Raw genomic sequence first — 24,075 nt, 5'->3', positions numbered from 1 at the left:
GTCGATTTTTTTGGATGGATGGAGAATTTTTGGTTTGGTTAGTGGTTTGCTGAGCACTTTTATGATTTGGCTATTTGAGTTTAGATATAGGTTATGCCATTTTTTGTGATTTTTTGCTTGTTTACACTTTTAATTTCTGATTTTGAGATGGGTAAGTTTAAGCTTATTTCTGGGATTTTGAGGGATAGTTTAGCTGCTTTAACGGCGTTTTCATTACCGTATATTCCTACGTGGGCGGGTATCCACAAGAAGGTTATTTGTTTGCCTGCCTTGAGCTAAGCACACGCTGAAATGCCTCCAAGGAGGCAGACGAGAAGGTATACGGACATTGGACTGGCCCGGTAAGTAGCTAAGTCCCAGACATGTCACATCTGAAGATCCGGGGTAGAAATGGTCTTCAGCAACCCATGCTTGCCGAAAAAGGCGACTATGCTTGTCGTAAGAGGCGACTAACGGGATCGGGTGGTCAAACAGGTGTTTTTTCTGAGAAATAAGCTTAAATCGTTACTTTGTTTGCTACCTGTCGGCTGGGCGTTTTCAGCTTAAACAATTTTGGGTATCGTTTACGTTTCATGATCACCAACTGCGCAGTTGTATGTTTCATGATAAATGCCTGTTGGTGTCTATGAGTTTATAGTGAGTTTAAGTGTGTATGTTAATGTTATCTCTGGGGGGTAGCACATACCGAAGTCGTTGCACACAAGTAGTTGTGGGAACGTTGCAGCCTCACTGCATCACATCCGGGCTGTGTATGTGCAGTTGTTTTCGTCAAAGTGTGCAGGCATGCGTAATTTCTCTGAATTACATTATAGTTTAAATTGCATAACAAGAAGCTTGAATAACATTCTAAGTGTGCAGGCATGCGTAATGTCTCTGAATTACATTATAGTTTAAATTGCATAACAAGAAACTTGAATAACATTGGGTGAAGTGAAAGAAACACCCTCTAACTAATGTCCCAGGAAATACATCAGTCACGGCATTGTGAGCTGCACGTTCAAAGTCCAACTAATGTGGGACACTCATTTAAAGGTATCTCTAAAGAACACCACGCTTAATAATTTAAATGTGGGACACTCATTTAAAGGTATCTCTAAAGAACACCACGCTTAATAATTTAAATGTGGGACACTCATATAAAGGTATCGGTAATCGGATTAAGTAATTACCCGCTAGAATAGGTGAAATGCACTCAGCTGAAAATGTGGCTCTACCGGCAATAGCCATTTCTGAAATGTGGCTCTCCCGGCTAGACACCCGTCAGCCTTCATGCATATCATGGCTGACGTTCGTTATTTGCTAAACACAAGCAATGCCTTTGAAAATTGTCGTTATCACTAGCAGCAAACACTACGCACTCATTCTCAAGATACATGGCTTGTGTTATTGGCGGGGAATATGATACAGGATTAATTAGACAGTTGAAACAGAACGACGATGTATGGGCGAGAGGTATTGTCGTCAGTGTGAATACCTCCTTCTGGTTATTACAAACTGTCTTCCTCAAAACAAATAGCAGTTACCGGTGACCATATACAAACAGAAACCCAATACTTCGCCGACATCAGCTGACACACGACTCATTGGCCACTGTCTAGCTGTCTACATCGGTTGTGAGTCATCACATAGTGGTGAATGTCTAGCTGTCTACATCGGTTGTGAGTCACCACATAGTGATGAATGTCTAGCTGTCTACGTCGGTTATGAATCACCAACCAACGTCCACCACATAGTGATGAATGTCTAGCTGTCTACGTCGGTTATGAGTCACCGCATAGTGGCCACTGTCTAGCTGTCTACATCGGTTGTGAGTCACCACACAACGCCCGTCACATAGTGATTAATGTCTAGCTGTCTACATCGGTTGTGAGTCACCACATACTGATGACTGTCTAGCTGTCTACATCGGTTGTGAGTCACCACATACTGGCCACTGTCTAGCTGTCTACATCGGTTGTGAGTCATCACATAGTGGTGAATGTCTAGCTGTCTACATCGGTTGTGAGTCACCACATAGTGATGAATGTCTAGCTGTCTACGTCGGTTATGAATCACCAACCAACGTCCACCACATAGTGATGAATGTCTAGCTGTCTACGTCGGTTATGAGTCACCGCATAGTGGCCACTGTCTAGCTGTCTACATCGGTTGTGAGTCACCACACAACGCCCGTCACATAGTGATTAATGTCTAGCTGTCTACATCGGTTGTGAGTCACCACATAGTGATGACTGTCTATCTGTCTACATCGGTTGTGAGTCACCACATACTGGCCACTGTCTAGCTGTCTACATCGGTTGTGAGTCACCACATAGTGATGACTGTCTATCTGTCTACATCGGTTGTGAGTCACCACATACTGATGAATGTCTAGCTGTCTACGTCGGTTATGAATCACCAACCAACGTCCACCACATAGTGATGAATGTCTAGCTGTCTACGTCGGTTATGAGTCACCGCATAGTGGCCACTGTCTAGCTGTCTATATCGGTTGTGAGTCACCACACAACGCCCGTCACATAGTGATTAATGTCTAGCTGTCTACATCGGTTGTGAGTCACCACATAGTGATGACTGTCTAGCTGTCTACATCGGTTGTGAGTCACCACATACTGGCCACTGTCTAGCTGTCTACATCGGTTGTGAGTCACCACATAGTGATGACTGTCTATCTGTCTACATCGGTTGTGAGTCACCACATACTGATGAATGTCTAGCTGTCTACGTCGGTTATGAATCACCACACAACGTCCACCACATAGTGATGAATGTCTAGCTGTCTACGTCGGTTGTGAGTCACCACATACTGGCCACTGTCTAGCTGTCTACATCGGTTGTGAGTCATCACATAGTGGTGAATGTCTAGCTGTCTACGTCGGTTATGAGTCACCATATAGTGATGAATGTCTAGCTGTCTACATCTGTTGTGAGTCACCACATACTGGCCACTGTCTAGCTGTCTACATCGGTTGTGAGTCACCACATACTGGCCACTGTCTAGCTGTCTACATCGGTTGTGAGTCATCACATAGTGGTGAATGTCTAGCTGTCTACGTCGGTTGTGAGTCACCACATAGTGATGACTGTCTAGCTGTCTACATCGGTTGTGAGTCACCACATACTGGCCACTGTCTAGCTGTCTACATCGGTTGTGAGTCACCACATAGTGATGACTGTCTATCTGTCTACATCGGTTGTGAGTCACCACATACTGATGAATGTCTAGCTGTCTACGTCGGTTATGAATCACCACACAATGTCCACCACATAGTGATGAATGTCTAGCTGTCTACGTCGGTTGTGAGTCACCACATACTGGCCACTGTCTAGCTGTCTACATCGGTTGTGAGTCATCACATAGTGGTGAATGTCTAGCTGTCTACGTCGGTTATGAGTCACCACATAGTGATGAATGTCTAGCTGTCTACATCAGTTTTGAATCACCACACAACGTCAACCACATAGTAGTGAATGTCTAGCTGTCTACGTCGGTTATGAGTCACCACATAGTAGTAAATGTCTAGCTGTCTACGTCGGTTATGAGTCACCAAATAGAAGTGAATGTCTAGCTGTCTACGTCGGTTATGAGTTACCACATAGTGGTGAATGTCTAGCTGTCTACCTCGGTTATGAGTCACCACATAGTAGTGAATGTCTAGCTGTCTACATCGGTTGTGAATCACCACACAACGCCCTTCACATGGGGATGAATGTCTAGCTGTCTACATCACTTGTGACTCACCACACAACGCCCGTCACATAGTGTTGAATGTCTAGCTGTCTACATCAGTTGTGACTCACCACACAACGCCCGTCACATAGTGTTGAATGTCTAGCTGTGTTCACCAGTTGTGACTCACCACATAACGCCCACCACATAGAGGTGAATGTCTAGTTGTCTACATCAGCTGTGACACACCACATAACGCCCACCACATAGTGGTGAATGTCTAGTTGTGTTCACCAGTTGTGACTCGCCACATAACGCCCACCACGTAGAGGTGAATGTCTAGCTGTCTACACCAGATGTGACTCACCACACAACGCACAGTGGTGAATGTCTAGCTGTCTACATCAGTTGTGACTCACCACACAACGCCCGTCACATAGTGGTGATTGTCTAGCTGTCTACATCAGTTGTGACTCACCACTCACCAGTAAACTTGTTCATACGGGCTCATTTCAAACTTTTCGCTTTGCCAGTTTCTGCTACAGGGGCTGTTCAAGGTAAAGTAATATTGAATCGTGTTCAGTAATTTATTCACTTAATGAAGTTCACCTTCTTAACAAACAGTTTCTGCCACAGGGGCTTATGTCTTCAAAGTTACAGACACATGGCGATAATGAAGCGAGATTAACGTGTCAGCCTTTAAACGAAATGCTTAGGTTACGATTGTGCGTCGACTTTGTCATGGCATAGAATAACTTGCTGGTGAATATTTGTTTTATATACTGTCACCAGTGATGCGTTTCCGAACGGTTGCTATGGTAATAGGTATTCAAGAATTGACGTCATGGTCTATCTAGCTCATGGATAAAACTGGAAGTGTTCTGAAACTGTTGTTGTTGGCCATTGATGCATCAAATGAGGCTATATACTGTATATCGTAGATGTCTGGGTCGATTGATGTATGTTTATATATATATATATATATATATATATATATATATATATACGCAACATCGTCAACTGTTGGAAAACATAGGTGAAGTCACTTCATCATGAACGCTAGTTTTATGCAATGCCGGGGGTACGGAGGGCCCAATCCGTTAAGGTGCTGCAGAATTGTGTGGCTTAGTGGTGCCAGAGACATATATTACACTCACTCACTCACTCACTCACTCACTCACCCACCCACTCACTCACTCACTCACTCACTCACTCACTTAAATCCCATCAACACACCCACCCACTCACTCACTCACTCACTCACTCACTCACTCACTCACTCACTCACCCACTTAAATCCCATCAACACACCCACCCACTCACTCACTCACTCACTCACACTGAGCCTTGTCTGTGTTATATTATAACCTGTCACCTCAACATTGTTTTATTTGTTTCACAAGTTTCTTCAAAGGTTAAACAATCAACTGGACAATGGACAATTTATCGACGCCGGTCGATCAGACACTTTACCTGAGATACTGAAAAACAAACCGCTCGATATTGCAGTTGAATGCGTATGAATTGAGTTATTGCGATTTCAATCTTTCCCATACCTAATATCGATTAATCTATTGACTTAATAAACTTGAAATTGATTGCCGCTGACTGACAAACAGGGCGTTTAATCAATACGGCCGGTCTTTGTCCGTCAGTTGTAGCATCTGGATTGTATCTATATTCCCCATCAGCTGTCACCCCACCTGTTGCATATTTCCCATCGAGTTTATCATCTGCCTTATCTTGTTATACCATCATAGTACGTGCAACCTTGTGTATGGCAAAACTCTGGCTACGAGGTAGGTGCATATATTAAATACTCTTTGGATTCAAATGTTCAAATATATTTTTTCTATGTGCAATTTATTGTACTCATCATCTTTTAGTACATGTATATGTGTATATAGATTTAACAATTACCGACACCGTTAAACAATGCTGGTGGCTGTCGCAACCACACTTGACGCGGAAGTTGGTGAGAATCACTGTCTAAATTTGTGTTATATGACATTGTTTCCGACCTTTGCAAAGAATCTGAAATGGCAATATATTCCAACGTGTCAAAATTAAAATGCATCACTTTATTGATGTAAACAGTGACATAGTCCGCATTAATTTCCTGCGTGCATTTTTTCATGATTTGAAGTATATTCCTTTGTTTGTGTATTGCGATGTGGAAATGCATCAGTTATGTTCACGGCGTGTGTGCATTAAGTGACCAATTGCATCAAGTGCTGTGGAAACGATTCTTATATCACATGCAGTGCCATCAACCAAAATATGTGCCCAAGTGTCTCAGGGCCATACAAGCAATCTAAATGCGAACAGCAATAATATATTAATGAAACCCCACATGTGCATACAGACTTCCGTGCAGTAGAAAGTACTTACGCATCCACGATTGATGGTGCTAAAAATGAAGGTAAACAAGAAATGGTAAGTCGATGGTGATGTACTTGTTGTATTTTCATAGTTGTATTTTGGACCTTAAGTTTGCAAGGTTTCGGTGACTGTTTTCAGTCTAATACGTTTTGATAAGTTTTGTAATTTTGGAGTCAAATACAATTGTCAAGTGAATTATTTTTTTGTCAGCAGTTTACACGTGTCTGTGCTACGTGCTTATATCATGGGACCGGATTCACATGCGTGAAGGTTTACTGAATTGCGAGCCCTGATAATATACGGGGACACGGGTGGCCCAGTCGTCTAAGGCGCCGCGATTCGCTGTGCAGAGTTGCGTCCCTTGGGCACGCCAGAAACCTATGATTGTTGGCTCGAATCCAGGTTCGCCCCGATTATGTTTCTAGGTTTGTCAGCACCATACCCGTGCTCGTGGGTTTCACCGAAGTGATAATGGTCTGAGGCCTGCATCACTTTGGGCTTTCCTCCCACATTAAGTTGACACGCCGTAATATAACTGGAATACTGTTAAAAGCGGCGTTACCAAACTGTCCTTGAAATAACTCATTCACCTTTAATTGAGCGAATTTGGGTTAGCTCCGTTTTGAACAATATTTCTGTTCAGCTAGATGGAAGGAAAAAAAGAGATAAAGCCCATTTCATAATTGAACGAAAAGTTCGTTGTACGATTCCAACTACAACATGTGTTTAAGAATCACAATCAGATAGTGATCATACCAGGTGTGCGCCACAACATTTATGTACACATTTGGTACAGGTCAAAATAGGGAATTGCATCGAAGAATGATGTTTTCAATAATGAGTCAAATTTGGACCCCAATGGGTTTGTTCACCACTTCAGTTCACTTCACACTCACGAGCACGGGTGAGGATCTGACAAAATCTTGAAAAATAATCAGGGCGAATCTGGGATTCGAACCCACGATTTCTGACACGCCTAAGGGACAGAACTCTGCACACAAAATTGATCCGCTTTGGAGTGAGTGAGTGAGTGAGTGAGTGAGTTAGGTTAAACGCCGCTTTTAATATTATTCCAGTTATATCGCGGCGTGTCGGCTTAATGTGGGAGGAAAGCCCGAAGTGATGCAGGTCTCAGACGTTTACCACTTCGGTGAAACCTAAGAGCACGGGTATAGTGCTGACAAACCTAGAAACATAATCGGGGCGAACCGGGATTCGAACCGACAATCATAGGTTTCTGGCGTGCCCAAGGGACGCAACTATACACAGCGAATCGCGGCGCCTTTGACGACTGGGCCACCCGTGCCCCCGATCCGCTTTGGAAGCAAGGCCACTCGTGCCCGTAAACCTGGATTTAAGATGTTCATAGCCCTTTCATTTGTGTATCCGATAAGAGGCAGTTGCTCTTAGCAAATAAACTACCGTATCAGTTACTCCGTAATTTCACATACATGCTGCGTCTCCTCAGGCGCGCCTCCATTGTCATATGCCACACAGAGAAACATGCAACGACACGAATGTACAAAGCGAAACTCTATCAACATTAATATCGTTTAGTCGTCGCGGCAAACTTCAGAGATGAGGGGACGATTGAAGCACGTTACCCTTTGGCATTAGTTTCCAGTAGTGACTACCTGCAGGCGTGCGAAATCACATCAGTGTCGACACGTGTTGATAAAGTGTCACCTTGTTCTCGAACCTCCTCTGTTCTCAACATTCACATCCTCAGGGAACAGATCCTAATGGAACAGGATTACGCAACACTTTAGCCACTCAGGAATCGATTATGTTCCTTTGTTAAGAAGACTGATCATCCTAAGGGATGAAGATGTATGATACTGTAAGAAGGGTCTCGCCGTGGACAGCACGTGCAGGACGGGTACACACACCCCTCCCCCACCATCCTCCCCTTCTCCTTCATGCCCTGTATTTTATCGGTTATGACGCCTTGATTTATCACCACTACACCTCCGTTTATGTAGGTTATGTGACCGCCAGTGTGTCGAACACGAAGTACATTTCCTCACAGAATGTGAATACTACTCTGATCTACGATATGACTATTCTCATTTGTTTCCTCCAATACCTACTTGTCTAAGATGTTTAACCTCAGAAGACCAATTTATATATGTTATGCAGAATGATAGTTTAGCTATTCCCCTAGCCGCAGTTGTTACTGCTATGTATGAAAGAAGAACATTTCAACTTGCATTGTAAATAGTGCACTTCTGATTCATAAGTAATTGTTATTCTTCCTTATGGATTTAACCACATGTTTATAAAAGTCTAAATATATTCAGTTTTAATGGTATTCTTCCTTAAAGGATTCCTCAACAGTTACAAAAGATATTAACAATGGGACATTTTCAAATAAGTATTTATGAAATAGTTCTGTTACCACGCGTTCGTATATATTTTGCATTTGTATCTCACTAAACGATGCTAGTATAATCTCTTTACATAAAACTGAGTTATTTTTTATCTCTCGTGCCTCATAGGCCAACTGGCCGGGTGGTATATTTTATATTTTGTCATATACTTTGAATGCGTGACACCGAAATAAAATATTATCTTATCTTTATCTTATCTTACCTTTATCAATTAAATCATTTTATTACAATGTATTTCATTTTCGTGTAGTTTGTTTGACAATTATAATGTGGCGCTGGTGCAATGACAGACAGACATTCTTTATTAAGTCAAATCATAAATGTTCTGTAAGTAACCAAAAGCATATGGTGAGTGAGTGAGGATGGTTTTACGCCGCTTTTAGCAATATTCCAGCAATATCACGGTGGGGACACCAGAAATGGGCTTCACACATTGTACCCATGTAAGGAATCGAACCCGAGTCTTCGGCGTGACGAGCGAACGCTTTAACCACAAGGCTACCCGACCGCCCTCAAAAGCAGATAACAAATATAGACATACAATGCCCTTCTAGGTAGATGCTAGTGAATAGTAACGGTTATAAAATGCTTTGATTGATGTATAACCTGCAACTATGTACAAATTGTATCCAAAAACTAAAGTCAGCACGACCATGTGATCTCCTTCAAGCAAACAGTTCAACATTAAACAATAAAGTGATGATGACAGTGAGGTGATGATTGCACTGTAGTTATAATGACAATGCTGGGGAGATGACACGGAAGTGATGGTGACAATGGAGTGATGGTGACAATGTAGCGATGATGACACTGTAGTGATTATGATAATTTGGTGTTGATGGCAATGTAGCTAATATGACATTGTAGTCATAATGACAACGTACCAATGATCAAATGTAGCATTGATGACAATGTGGTGTGGAGGGCGCTGTGCTAATGATGACTGTGTAGTGCTGATGACAATGTGGTGCTGATGACAATGTGGTGTTGATGACAACGTGGTGCTGATCACAATGTGGTGCTGATGACAATGTGGTGCTGATGACAATGTGGTGTTGATGACAATGTGGTTTGATGGCAATGTGGCGCTGATCACAATGTGGTTTGATGGCAATGTGGCGCTGGTGACAATGTGGTGCTGATGATAATTTGGTTTTATGACTGTGTAGTGCTGATGACAATGTGGTGTTGATGACAATGTAGCGTTTATAACAATGTAGTGCTGGTGACAATGCGGTGCTGATCACAATGTGGTGCTGGTGGCAATTTAGTACTGATGATAATTTGGTAATGGTGACACTTCAGTGGTGATGACAATTTGGTTTGATGACAATGTGGTGCTGGTAACAATGTAGTGCTGATGATAATGTTGTGCTGACGACAATGTGGTGATGACGATAATTTGGTAATGGTGACACTGTAGTGGTGATGACAATGTTGTGTGATGACAATTTGATGTTGATGACAATGTAGCGTTTATAACAATGTAGTGCTGTGACACTGCGGTGCTGATCACAATGTGGTGCTGTGACAATATTGTGCTGATGATAATGTTGTGCTGACGACAATGTGGGGATGACGATAATTTGGTAATGGTGAAAATGTAGTGCTGATGACAATTTGATGTTGATGACAATGTGTTGCTGATGACAATGAAGTGATGATGATAATGTTGTGCTGATGACAATGTAGTGTTGGTAACATTGTTGTGCTGATGACAATGTAGTATTCATGACAATGTAGTGCTGATGATAGTGTTGTGCTGATGACAATATGGTACTGATGACAATGTTTTGCTGCTGATAATTTGGTAATGGTGACACCGTAGTTGTAATGACAATGTGGTGCTGATCACAATGTTGTGCTGTTGACAATTTAGTGTTGTGACAATGTAGTATTCATGACAATGTAGTGCTGATGATAATGTTGTGCTGATAACAATGTAGTGTTGGTGACAATGTAGTGTTGATGATAATGGTGTGATGATGACAATGTAGTGTTGGTGACAATGTTGTGCTGATGACAATGTGTTGCTGATGACATTGTAGTGCTGATGACAATGTTGTGCTGATGACAATTTAGTGTTGTGACAATGTAGTATTCATGACAATGTAGTGTTGGTGACAACGTAGTGCTGATGATAATGTGCTGATAACAGTGTTGTGCTGATTACATTGTTGTGCTGATCAGTGTTTTGATCATGCAGAATGTTTTGACAATGTAGTGTTGGTGACAATGTTGTGCTGATGACAATGTGTTGCTGATGACAATGTAGTGCTGATGACAATATTGTGCTGATGACAATTTAGTGTTGTGACAATGTAGTATTCATGACAATGTAGTGTTGGTGACAATGTAGTGCTGATGATAATGTGCTGATAACAGTGTTGTGCTGATCAGTGTTTTGATCATGCAGAATTTGTGAAAATGTAGTTAAGATTCCTCACAATACGTGGGAGATGGCGCTGTCGTATTGTTGAACATGTGTTAATGACAGTGTAACAATTATCACAACGTAGTGATTGCGACAACCTGTCAATTATCACAACGCAATGTTGATAGAGAAGCAGTTATTATCCTAATGCAGTGGTGATAACAATGTAGTGATGGGGACAAGTAGCGATGTATCCATCTCAAGTTCAGAAAGTAGTTAAGTTCGTTCTGTTGATGGTGGAATGTTTCCCAACAAAGAAAATAATCGATGCCTTTAAAAGAGCGCTTCTTCCACTTGTTGAGAAGTTACATTTATCAAGAAAACAGGCAACGACTTGTATTTGTTTGATGCGTGCTTCACCTCAGTAGAAACTGACAAGCTAAAGATTGTGTTGCGCACCAGATAAACGACATGACACCCATGGTTAAAGAACGCCTGTGTCTTATTTTTCTCGCACGTCCGTAATAATTCATTAACCTTTTGAGGATCCGTTTACAAATATGTTGCAATGGCTAGTTGTGTTACACAATGCAGCTTAATGAATCTGTCACCATTGGACAAGTATCCCTTAAATGATCTTGACTGTTATGGAAATACGCTTTGATGGGACAATAGTACCAGATCCTTAGGTCATAAAACCTTAAGTTAGATGTTTGATTACCTTTCAAATCTGACATATCAGAAACAAAAATGATGTCTGATACAATTCCCTATTTTCACTTGTACTACATGTTCCCTTGCTTTTTCAGGTGAACAATTGATTTGACTTTGCATGTGTTTGTAACGGGTAACACAGATGGGGCAGGATACGCTTACTGTTTCGCGGACAATTGGTATCATCATTATTTGATGATGACTCATAACCACATGTTCGTGATAAGGTCAGAATTGTACAAGGGACTGTTTTTAGCAGAGATTTTTATGATTATGGAAATGTTTTTGTCGCTTTGAATTTACGCTCTGGTAAATCATTTAACAATGATCTGGTACAATAATTGGAAATGTCGTACGTGTATAAATATTTATTGGCTCAATAAAACCTACAGCTGTTACAATCATTTGCAATGCATTTATCATTTTCTGTTTTCCACGTGAGAGCTTTCGCCGGGTAATGGCCCCACACTAATTATAACACTACAAATAAGATGACATAAACCTAGATCTTCAGCACTAACTTCATCAACCTGAGTTTCAATAGTAAATCAACCATACTGACAATATTCCATAAACAAGACCGTGACGTTTCAGAAGAAAACACTCTGATTTACACTCGCACTGTACTAATCATTACTGAGATTTAGCTACGTATCCACTTAGGAATCAGCTATCCGTTTTATGTGCGCTTACAGGCGATCACGAATTTATACCCACCCGCACAATAGCCCCGCTTTTGAGCAAGTCAAACGCATGGAGGTCATGTCATTCAAAGGCTCTGTCAACGGTTGCCGGTTAATACTTCCCGTCCTATCGACGGTTATCATTCGATAATAAAGTACCCCCGGTCCCACAAAGACAAGTAGCTATCTATTCAAATAATGTTTTCATATGTCTGAATAAGAGAAAATGGTGGGTCATACAAATTGGTGGTCACATGTTAAATTATGGCGGTAACCGGGGACTGATCCAAAATTATACAATTGAGAGAATTTGCAATAAATTCAAAGTCCCACACAGTCCCCACCTGTTCGTTCAGGGACGTCGGGCGCGTTGTGTACTTCGATCCTGGTGTTTAAAGCACTCAGTGAGAAGTCTGGTTTGAAGTACATAAACACCAGTGCTAATGGTTCACATCAACGTTTTCTCCACACAATCATGACTCCGTGATTCTATGTTTGGAAACAGATTTCACAACAGTGAGTACGTGTTTCACAAAATGTTTGCTCTAATCCTCCTACGCGGATCCATGGGTATAGTAATGCAGGGGTCTATGTTCCCACCCCTTAGTTGTCAAAGCATATTAATCATGTGGAAGTATAAAAATAATATAATTCAAATATACTAACAATTGAATTAGTAAGGAAGAGAATTTATGGATGTCAACCTATTATTATGAGGAACACAACGTTTCGGAGTATATACTTACTCCTTCATCATTCACCTGATGAAGGAGTAAGTATATACTCCGAAACGTTGTGTTCCTCATAATAAGAAGTTGACATCCATAAATTCTGTCCCTAATGCCTTTCAAAGTCTTCATTAATTGACTAATCTAAGGCTAACGGACACAGGTTGTTGCCCGAACTATGTGCTAGCATTCTACATGTATTTGAAGTAACCCTCTTTCCAAAAAGCACCACATGGGTACACCGTGTGAAAACCATTTCTGGCCTCCCCTGTCTTCTTCCTGGATACTTGCTGGACACTGCATAAATCTGTACACACCCACTCCAAAGGCGTTTGATATTTGCTTTATTTCTATAATTTGATATGTTTTATAATCTCTTGCTTAAACGTAATTGTAACTCGATCTACAGATAGTAAAAAATGACATTGACGTCTTAAGACATCTATGTATGAAATATTGCAAAGAACGACCAAATGGTTAATACGTAACAATTATGCAAGGTATCTGTGTGAAACTGTAAACAGAATGACTATACCGATGCTGTTATCTGGAAGGGGTTGTATCTGTTCTCTGTACGGCTCTGTTAACGTGATGACTAGATTGCCATTGCCATGTGGAACGGGTTTCATTCAGTTTACATTACGATTTCATCCGGTTTACTGTACGGCATTGAGGGGATGACTACGTCGGTACTGCTATCTTGAAAGTTTCTACCAGTTTTAACCAAACGCAGGTTTCATAGAAAGAGGATAGTTACAAAAAGTAGATGTGTTATACCTCGGATTTCTATTTCAGATGTGAAAGAAATGCTTTGAAAAAACGAATTTCGGCAACATTAAAATGATCGTTCATGGAAATGTATTTTGTGTGAGAAAATAGTTGAACTACAGTTTTATCATGTGGTCACGTTGATTGAATTACTTTTTATGTGTCATGTCATGTTGAATATTGTGCCATATTTACATATTCAAGGATTTATCACCTCTGGTGTGAATAGATAATTTAGAGCTTTAAGAAGCTTTCAGGAAAGTAGGACCTAACTGTACATGTATTGCTGCTTCTTTGTGCCAAATAGCATCATGTGGCACGTGACAGACGCTCGGATCGTACCGTGTAGCTTGTCTTGGTGTCTTATATATGAATCAGTAGACGATACAAAGCTTGTGTCAGTGTGTTGATGTACTTACATATGCATCAGTTGACGATGCAAAGCTTGTCTTGGTGTTTTATATATGCATCAGTTGACGATACAAGGTTTCTCATGTTGTGTTGATGTACTTACATATGCATCAGTTGACGATACAAGTTTCTCTTGGTGTGTTGATGTACTTAATGTGCACCAGTTGACGATACAAAGCTTGTTTTGGTGTGTTGATATACTTTCATATGCACCAGTTGACCATGTAAGGCTTGTCGTGATGTGTTGATGTACTTATATATGCATCAGTTGACCATGTAAGGCTTGTCGTGATGTGTTGATGTACTTATATATGCATCAGTTGACCATGTAAGGCTTGTCGTGATGTGTTGATGTACTTATATATGCATCAGTTGACGATACAAATCTTGTCTTGGTGTGTTGATATACCTTCATATGCATCAGTTGACCATGCAAGGCTTGTCGTGATATGTTGATGTACTTATATATGCATCAGTTGACGATACAAAGCTTGTTTTGGTGTCTTGATATGCTATATGTGCATCTATTAATGACACAAAGCTTGTTTTCGCCTGTTGATATTAAACTTATGTATGCATCTATTGATGATACTGGTGGGATATCCCGATTTGGTACAATATGTCATTCCAACCGTTTTCTCTTCATGTATTGGAATGTACGTACGGATACATATATCAAGTGATGTTGCTCAGCTAAAACGGATTTACACCCATCATTTTAACGATCCATTAAGTTCATATCCAGAGTCATATATGCAGTTGGTAAACCTTTCTTCACTCTCGCATATTTTACCTAAACAGTTTGCGATACATGTTAAATCCAAAGTATGTTTAAGATTGCATTTTTAAGTATAAATAAATGTGCACGTTTCTCCTCGGATTGAAACAATAACAAAGATTGCTTTGACAAGTAATGTCTTGAGTTTACGCGTAATCGTTTTCAAATAGTTTGCAGAAAAACCTAATTACTTTAACGAATTTTAAGCCGTACGGCTAATTTGAAAGGAAATGCGGTGCAGATGACGGACGCCCAAGACAGCATATGCAAGCGATGTAATCAGTCACGTCAAACCAACAAATAAAGAGCAGGCACTTCCACAAGTTTCCCCATAAGTGGCCACCGCTAAACTCATTATTTTCAAACTGCTCAATAAAGGTTTCATAAAATGTTTACTTCCCTGAAAACTAATCACGATTTTTACATGAACTGTTCACGGTTGTATCAAGAAGACAAAGAAATATAATCACTCATCCTTTTTTGTTTACGCTACATATATTTAAACAACAAAACGATACCTTAGGCGGCCGCTCGTCGTGTCACCGTCCGACTTCTCGCAAGCATCAGAAGGCTCAGTGGTTAAAGTGGTAGTTTTTCACGCCAGATGCTCTGGGTTTGATTCCTCATGTCGGTACAATGCATGAAGCATATTCGCGAGGATGGCCGTTTTGTTGAATTTGGTTAAACACGGAGTAAACGCACGCCGTCCACTGACAGACATTACTTTAACACAAAGTATGGAATACTGTAAGGGACATTCTCGCGTTCTCAGGTTCTCGTGAGCGAAAACTTGAGAATTCCATCCACAGTATAAAATACAAAGGAGACATGTTTACTGAGAATTCACACTCTTCATAATCTACATAATCAAGGTTAATCCCTCTTTCATCCTTCAAACCATGCAACTATTGTACAAGCATTCCATCACAATAGTAAGCAGAATAGGTCTTCAGTAACCCATGCTTGCCGTAAAAGGCGACTATGCTTGTCGTAAGAGGCGACTAACGGGATCGGGTGGTCAGGCTCGCTGACTTGATTGATGTATGTCATCGATCCCAATTGCATGGATTGTCTGGTCCAGCCTCGATTATTTACAAGCCGCCGTCATATAGCTGGGATATATATTGCTGAGTGCGTCATGAAACAACAAATTAAACCAAACCAAAAAGCTTTAAACGCGACTATATATTTTGCAGGTTTCACACGTGCATTTGATCCAAAGAAAAAATTCCTATAATTGGAACATTAAATGACGGTTTCTCTGTGTTAGCTGCGAAGGATTAGCCGAATCTTCTGGTTTTCCGATCAGGGCGGAATCCGTAATTACATGGTATTAGTTCACATAAAAACGCTTGTTAGAGACCGACAGAGAAAAGGGTACACTGAGATTTAGATCTAATGTATTCGTGTATTCTTAGAAATAGGTTTAAATACAATCTCCAAATTCGAAACACGTGTCTCTCCCATAACCACATGTTGAAAGCATTTTGTCGACTGTGCGTTAATATGCAAGATGTCCGAATCAATATGGATGCTATTTTTCTATGATCAAATATAATCATAAATAATTACGCAGCAATTTGATGGCTTTTGATATATATGTGTGTTACAGCGCCCACGGCGATATTTGCTTATACATTGGCTAGTGAACAATCCCAATTAGCACCCCTTCCGACTGATCAATGTTCACAAAACTTATTTATTCGTGTATAATACGCACTTGTGTTATATGTCTCTCAATTATGGCCAATTAAATACTGGAAAAAATAAATCTGTCGTATATAAACATTTCAGGCTGTCAGCATAAACCACGAAATTTACGATCTTTCAACTCTGGTGTTTTTCACCAAAATAGTATAATAATTCTAATTACAGCCCCCTATTTCTAATTTTGAGAGCGCCGTGGGCGCTTATTACGTCGAATACGGTATTGAACATTAACAGGAAAAATACCAAACCAATGAGGCGCGAAATGGAAAGTTCTGTATAAAACTAATGTCAAATTAAATTGAACTGGGCATCCAGCTGTGATACTGCGCGTTCCATGGATTTGCATCAACCTACTGGGTGACAGATGCCTAAGCGTATCATTCAAAAGGACCTTGAAACTGTTTTTGATGTTCGTGTATTACGCCACTGTATACTGTTATCATTGTATTCCCAATGATGAGGTCTGTATCAATTCAACACCTTGTTTATTGAATGTTTATGTTTTACGATATCCTTTTTACTTTCTGTTGGTTTTGTTCATTAAACATTTTATGGTTCCGGTATATGTCTCGCTGAAATGCGTAGTTTAATAAAAGAGACCAATGGAACCGTCCTATCTGTTTCATATTTAGATCTGACCGCCTCTGTGGTCTAGTGGTAGAGCGTCCGCCTCGGAGAGCGGGTCCGGGGTTCGATCCCCGGCCGCGTCATACCAAAAGACGTTAAAAGATGGTACTTGTTGTTACCCTGTCTGGCACTCGGCATTAAGGGGCTAAAACAAGGACTGGTCGGCTCGGAATCAGTATACTGTGTCGGAGTGGGGTATTCATGTTAAACTGCGGCATGGTATCTCAGTGAGCTAGCACTATAAATCGGCATCAGTCCGGAGTAGTACAAGCAGCCACCCAAACACACACACGTACATGCACGTCACTATATAAGTGCAATAATCTTAAACCCCATTTCACCTCACCATATTTAGATCTAGGAAATGGTTCAGAGTGACAACATTTCACAAGACTGTATGACAAGAGGATGTCTTCAACTGTCCAATAGTCAACTTTTCCTTGCTATATTCTTGTTAAAATTGTTTGATCAGGGTTACTACATTTAAGGCTTTTGTAAATCCTTCAAAAGGTTTCATTTTGGGCATAAGGATGCCTGTCCAAGTTTGACTCATAAGTGACCAAAGTTATGTCCAATGCAAATACCTTATTTTGACTTGTACAATATGTTCCCGTATGCGTTCGGGTGAACAGTTGACTTGCCTTTGCATGTGTTTGTGACGGGTGCCACCGATGTTCCCGTATACGTTCGGGTGAACGCTTTACTTGCCTTTGTCTTTGACAGGTGCAAACGACGGGACAGGATTCGATCAACCTGGTGCCATAACTATTTGATAGTGAAGAAGAGAATTTATGGATGTCAAATTCTATATTATGAGGAACACAATTAGGCAGCTTATTTGACAGTGATTCATAAACGCGTGCTTATGATACAGTCGGAATCTTACAATTGACTTTTAGCAGAGATGATTATGATTATGGAAATAACTTTGTACATTATATTCTGTTTATTCAGGGGCATGGGGCATTTTCGTCTAAGGCGCCGCAATGTGTAGAGTTATGTCCCTTGGATATTCAAGAAATTTGTGATCGTGGGTTCGAATCCCGGTTCGCCCCGCTTATGGTTCTGCGTTTGTCAGCACCAAACCCGTATTTGTGGGTTTCACTGAAGTGGTAAACGTCTGAGACCTGCATCACTTCGGGCTTTCCTCCCATTTCAAGCTCATACGCCGAGATATAACTGGAATCTTGCTCAAAGCGGCGTTAAACCCAACTCACTCTGTTTATCGGTATCTATATATTGGCACTGAGGAGTTTGTTCAGATGTGTTTTAAATGTCAATAGCTTGCAATTGGGTGTCGATTACCATCAGAATTTTATCTGGCCACGGCAGTCCTCATATATCCATACAACTTCGAGGAAATGTGTCTCTCATGCTTATCTATAAACAAGTGTTCGTTCATGTCAGAGTAATATGGAAGCGTAGGGAACGTCATGTAAGCACATGGCTTGTGTTTAAATATTCATGGTTGGTCAATAATATGGAATCCTAGGCGGGACATCGTCGTGTTGTCGCATTGTCGCCTTTACAAAAACAAGCAAAAAGTGTCAAAATTAACCAAAGCGCCACAATGCGACAACGCGACAATGTCCCTTCTAGGATTCAATACTACTTTAAACGATTTTCGTCATACCCATTTCAAATAGCTGACTATTGAATACCCAAAACCCTATAACATCCGGCCGGAAACGTGGCTAACTCCATTTATTTTATCATCGGGTGATTTTTTAATAATCTAGGCTCATTTCGATCTATATACTTTCATTTCAACTTTTTTCGTATAAACCTAGCTAAAAACAGTTGTTGGTTACGCCCCCTTTATCCAGCATGTGGCAAATATTATCACGTACATCAACCCAGTTGACGAGTTGACTAAATGCTCTTGTATTGGGTAACGTAGAGTTCGGAACTCCACATATATTTCGAGACATAAAGAGCGCCATACGACTCTTGCTCAGAAGTTGTTTGATCAAGGTTACAACGTTCAAGGCCTCAGTAAAGCTTTCAAAAAGTTTTATGGTAGACATGTGGTGGAAATTTCCAAATTTGACGCATCGGTGGCAAAAATTATGTCCGATGCAATTTTCTATTTTGACTTGTACCATATATTCCCATATTTTTTCCGATGAACAATTGAGTTGCCTTTGCATGTGTTTGTGACGGGTGCCACCGGTGGGACAGGATACGCCTACCTTTTCACAAACACCTGGTATCATTACTATTAGATATTGATTCATAAACACATACTCATGATATAGTCGGAATTGTACAGTCGACTGCTCTATGCAGAGATTTCTATTGGATATGGAAGGGTTTTGTCGCTTTTACCAGGTGGCACCCATGCCACTTCTTTAATGCGAATTTCTCATTTACTTGGTAGTGGCATAATCAGGGTCGATAATATAATTGTATGATGTAATAAAGGGAGTGTTGTATGGTATCGCTGAAACAAGTAAACGTATTTCCAAATATTATTTGAAGTTATTTTGATTTTAAGTTTCTTTATGCTACTATAATATAAGGGACAAATCGCGGAAAGTGTCACGTGACACAATGAGAGTGAGTGAGTGAGTGAGTAATTACTGCTTTTAGCCGCATCAGCTATAATCAGCAGTTATTTGTCTACGTATCACTTGTTTAATGTCATATATATACAACATGTAAACATTATAAACACTTTTCATCAATATTTCCAACTCAAATTATAATAATTACTCGGTTATATAAAGACAAACTTTCTAATTGCCTTTCTAAAATGTTTGAGTATATTCTCAGTATGGGGATATTCCTTCATTTCGCTCTTACTCTTCCCAACCAGAACGATATGATAAGCACCATATACATCATGCAGATATCGGCACATCTGTCACAAATTGACAGGATCCTACAGCGTAGTGTATTAAAGGCTAAATTAAGAGTTGCACAGTTGGTCATAGAATATTATGAAATCAAAGCTATTCAATAAAAGCAAATGCTCCCTTTATCCTAGCTGCTGTTGCATGGGAACTTTCATACACCGGACAAGCGTATATCTCCATAGAACAACATATGTTGTTAAGTGTTTATTGTTTACAGCTGTTTGTTGTTAACGAGTGTCGCAATCATACGCGATCGTTTGACACACATTTACCTACTAGTACCTACTCATGATGTGAAAGGAAGGGATATAGATATATGTTTACTTTACTTTCCTATCAGTTTATTAAATCTGGGGGGCGGTCGGGTAGCCTGGTGGTTAAAGCGTTCGCTCGTCACGCCGAAGACCCGGGTTCGATTCCCGACATGGGTACAATGTGTGAAGCCCATTTCTGGTGTCCCCCGCCGTGATATTGCTGAAATATTGCTAAAAGCGGCGTAAAACCATACTCACTCACTATCAAACCTGGATATAGCGAGTCCAAAATATTCCCATATCCATATCTGTCCATATATCGCTATTGCCTGTGTTATAAGAGACATTTAATACATATTCGTTCGTTTGTTTTTCAGGATATCTGCAATTAACCACGGCACCCTAGCAAACGTACATTCACAGCAAGGATGTTTCAAGACTGACTCCAGTATATTCGAAGGATTAACGTTCAGTGCGTCTTTAAGTTGTTAATTATAGACAAACACGCATTAAACCAACCCGCTCCCAGTGCTGCTTCCAGTGTAATGCGATTGAAAGGTACTAATTTGATCACATTAGGGAAATGTCTAGAAGATCTAAAGCCGAGAGAAGTGTGAATATAACAAAGACTACCTTTGCCAATGGCTGGTCTTCCTGCATCCCCAAAGGATGATGGTTGATCATCACCAGTCAACTCAGGACGAAATTGTCCTACATAACGTTCAAGACCAAGGGACCGAACACTTGCCCAATGGCCCCTGCAGAAGTCCTGAAGAGGAAGGGGCGTCACGGTCCCAAAGGTCTAGTTCAGATTCAAGCAGTTCCAGTAAGAAATCAAGACTTAAAAAACTGTCCCGTAAAGGAGCAAGCATATTACCGAATAACAGTAATTGGCGTCGGTTGCGGGCCACGATTAAAGCGTCGAGCGAGATGCAGACCCAGAAAAAGAAAGGAGCATTGGAGAGACAGGATTCGTTTCTGAGGAAATTCTCTACAAGGAATCAGCGAGTGGATGATTGTTCGGATGACGAGGATAAAAAACCAAGTTATTGGCGTCCGGCAAAGTCTCGGCGTCATTTTGTTATTCAACATGACGGAAAGTTTATGTTTTATTGGCTCGGTGTGATGACTGTGGCCGTTCTGTACAACATGTGGACGTGCATAGCCAGAGAAGCTTTCAGGGAAATTCAGTCTGGATGCAATTATTGTTGGTTCACCATGGATGCTTTCGTAGATCTTCTTTACCTTTTGGACGTCCTAGTTCAATTTAGAACAGGATACCTAGATCAAGGACTCATGGTCTACGATTCCAAAAAGCTAGCTAGGCGTTACTTGAAGTCGCGCACCATATACTTTGACACATTATGTCTTGTACCTACGGATCTGATTCAGTTTTATATAGGGATTCACCCAATGGTTCGATTCCCAAGATTCCTAAAAGTGTATAGAACCTTCCGTTTCATTCATATGCTGGAATCGAAGTCAGCCTATCCCAATTTTTTCCGTGTGGCCAATTTGTCACATATGTTATTCCTTGGCGCACACTGGTTTGCAGCATTTTATTACCTAATATCTGAAGCAGAAGGTTTCGTCGGTGGATGGTCCTACCCAAGACCCGAAGGGGAATACGCGTCAGTGACCCGGAAGTACTTAGCTTCGCTTTTCTGGTCGACCTTAACCTTGACAACAATAGGTGACCTTCCACCTCCAGATACCAACTGGGAGTAAGTATCGAGCATTATTCACGTTTCTCCTCTTTTTCTTCTGTGATGCATGTATCTAACATCTCTACCTCCGTATTGCATGAATGATATTCACGATTCACATTACAATTTGGATATAGTTACATTTTATATACTTCTCTGTGTTCTCTCAAGTAATGTATGTAACCATTCATTATGGACCGGCCAGTTTAAATTTGTCTCCCGGCATATGGGGATCTAAAGAAATTACCTAAAAAGTTTATTTGTCTGCAACAGGAAAGAAGATAAAAGGTCTGTCTGTCACGCTGACTATATGTGTACTATGTCACAATATGTACAGAGAGCAGCAAATACAATATTCCCCTGACGGTACGGTTAGAACATACATGTAAACAGTTGTCAAAAAGTTGGTTACATTTTTGTTAAAGGATAGGAAAAGATGTATGTATGGCGTGAGGTGTATGTAGGCTATTTTTTAGGAGCGTTGATTTCCGATGGGTAATGTGCCTTATATCTATATATTACATGCTGAACGTGCAGATAGATCATTCCAATACAGAAATATTTCTATGTTTATTCTATTACCAATATTAAGCAATCTTTGGTATCTTTTCTGGATCAAACACAGTACTCCGCGGAACCATACTATAAAAACGCCATTTTCTTGATGCTGCATTTACATTTAAATATACGTGCATGAATGTTCTTGAATGCAAACGGTTGCATGCATGCATTATACCTATTAGATGTAACCATTAGAATATGCTCATTGAAGCGCTTATACGTAAGAGCTTATGGATGTGTAGATGTTTGTATAGGTTTTTATGAGGTTTTTAAAAATAGTGTTCCTTGACTTTTCAAAATTGACAGGGTAGGGATACTTTATCTTGTTATATTCATTTTAAAATAGGTTACACATTTGTGAAAGAAAACTTGTGACTCTATTTATCTACCTGGTGTCGTCTTTGGGCCAGGTTTCCTGCAGCTCTGGTGCAAAATGTATTAAGTCAGGGGCACATCATAATAATCAGTGCATAAAAGTGATAAATAAATTAGGAACAGATGGGCCATGAGAAACAAATTATTTTCACGAACCTTATCGCTAATACAAATACCAGAAGATATGACATTATCCACGTATCGTGTGGCAGAACATGTACACTTAAGACATCCTACTGACGTGGTACATGTACATAATGCAATATGATTGACGTCGTACATGATGCGAAATACTGACATGTGCACGGTGATGCTGTTAAGATACCTTGGTAGGTACACCTTGAGACAATACTGACATTGTATATAATTAAAGATACTGCGTGTGTAAACTGACAGAACACTGACCTACTGGTACATCCTGGAAGGATAATGTAAAACTTTAACGCGAGAGAATAACCAGTCCTAACTGTTTGATTGGCATTGTAGATGTTTGCAAAATGAGTCAGAAAAACGTACGACTTTATGGAGAGCAACTTCTGGGTTATTGCATTTAGTCACGTTTCGATGTAGATTCTTACACCATTATCCAGCTTGGTAACGGTGTAGAATCTACATCGAACCTTCGCTTTTTGCAATAAACCAGAAGTTGTTATCCATAAAGTTGTACGTTTTTCTTAATAACCAGTCTTGCTTATACACCGAACCAGACTGGCTTAAAAGGCAAAATAATTGTGAAAATGAGATTTTAGACCATTGAAAATCAGTGATGACACCAGGTGTTCGCGAAAAGGGTTATGCAAGCATGACAGACACCCATGGAGATTCCGGGTAAGAAGGCCCCTTGTAACCAAGACTGTCGAAAAAGCTTGGTGGTCTGACTACATAAAACCAGAGCCGTGAAGATCCAGGGTACAATAAGTCTTCAGCAACCCATGCTTGTTGTAAGAGGCGACGAACGGGATCGGGTGATCAGGCTTGCTGATATGGTTGTTGCATGTAATTGTATCCCAATTGCGTGGATCGAAGCTCATGATGCCAATTACTGGATTGTCTGGTCCAGATTCGATTATTTACAGACCACCGCCA

At 40.5% G+C, this 24,075-nt stretch overlaps 1 protein-coding gene across 8 annotated transcripts in view; it reads left to right on the top strand.

Moving 5' to 3' along the window:
• Positions 1-24,075, top strand: part of LOC139456240 (cyclic nucleotide-gated channel alpha-2-like) — a 126,837-nt gene that overhangs the window by 74,848 nt on the left and 27,914 nt on the right. For 3 of the 8 annotated variants that reach the window (XM_071237851.1, XM_071237852.1, XM_071237845.1), the window contains exons 1-2: positions 12,504-12,729; positions 20,725-22,071. The exons of 1 other annotated variant lie outside the window; for it this stretch is intronic. In XM_071237851.1, coding sequence (XP_071093952.1) covers positions 21,017-22,071 — 1,055 coding nt within the window. In that variant the 5' untranslated portion in view covers positions 12,504-12,729; positions 20,725-21,016. Of the gene's footprint in view, positions 1-246; positions 342-4,141; positions 4,228-5,442; positions 5,470-12,503; positions 12,730-20,724; positions 22,072-24,075 lie in introns of those variants that run through there. 4 more of the 8 variants (XM_071237847.1, XM_071237849.1, XM_071237848.1 and 1 more) reach the window with 4 other exon arrangements.

The sequence above is a fragment of the Haliotis cracherodii genome, unplaced genomic scaffold (genome assembly GCF_022045235.1).
Source record: "Haliotis cracherodii isolate W230 unplaced genomic scaffold, xgHalCrac1.p SCAF_11, whole genome shotgun sequence".
Taxonomy (NCBI): domain Eukaryota; kingdom Metazoa; phylum Mollusca; class Gastropoda; order Lepetellida; family Haliotidae; genus Haliotis; species Haliotis cracherodii.
This window is presented reverse-complemented; position numbering and strand designations above follow the sequence as displayed.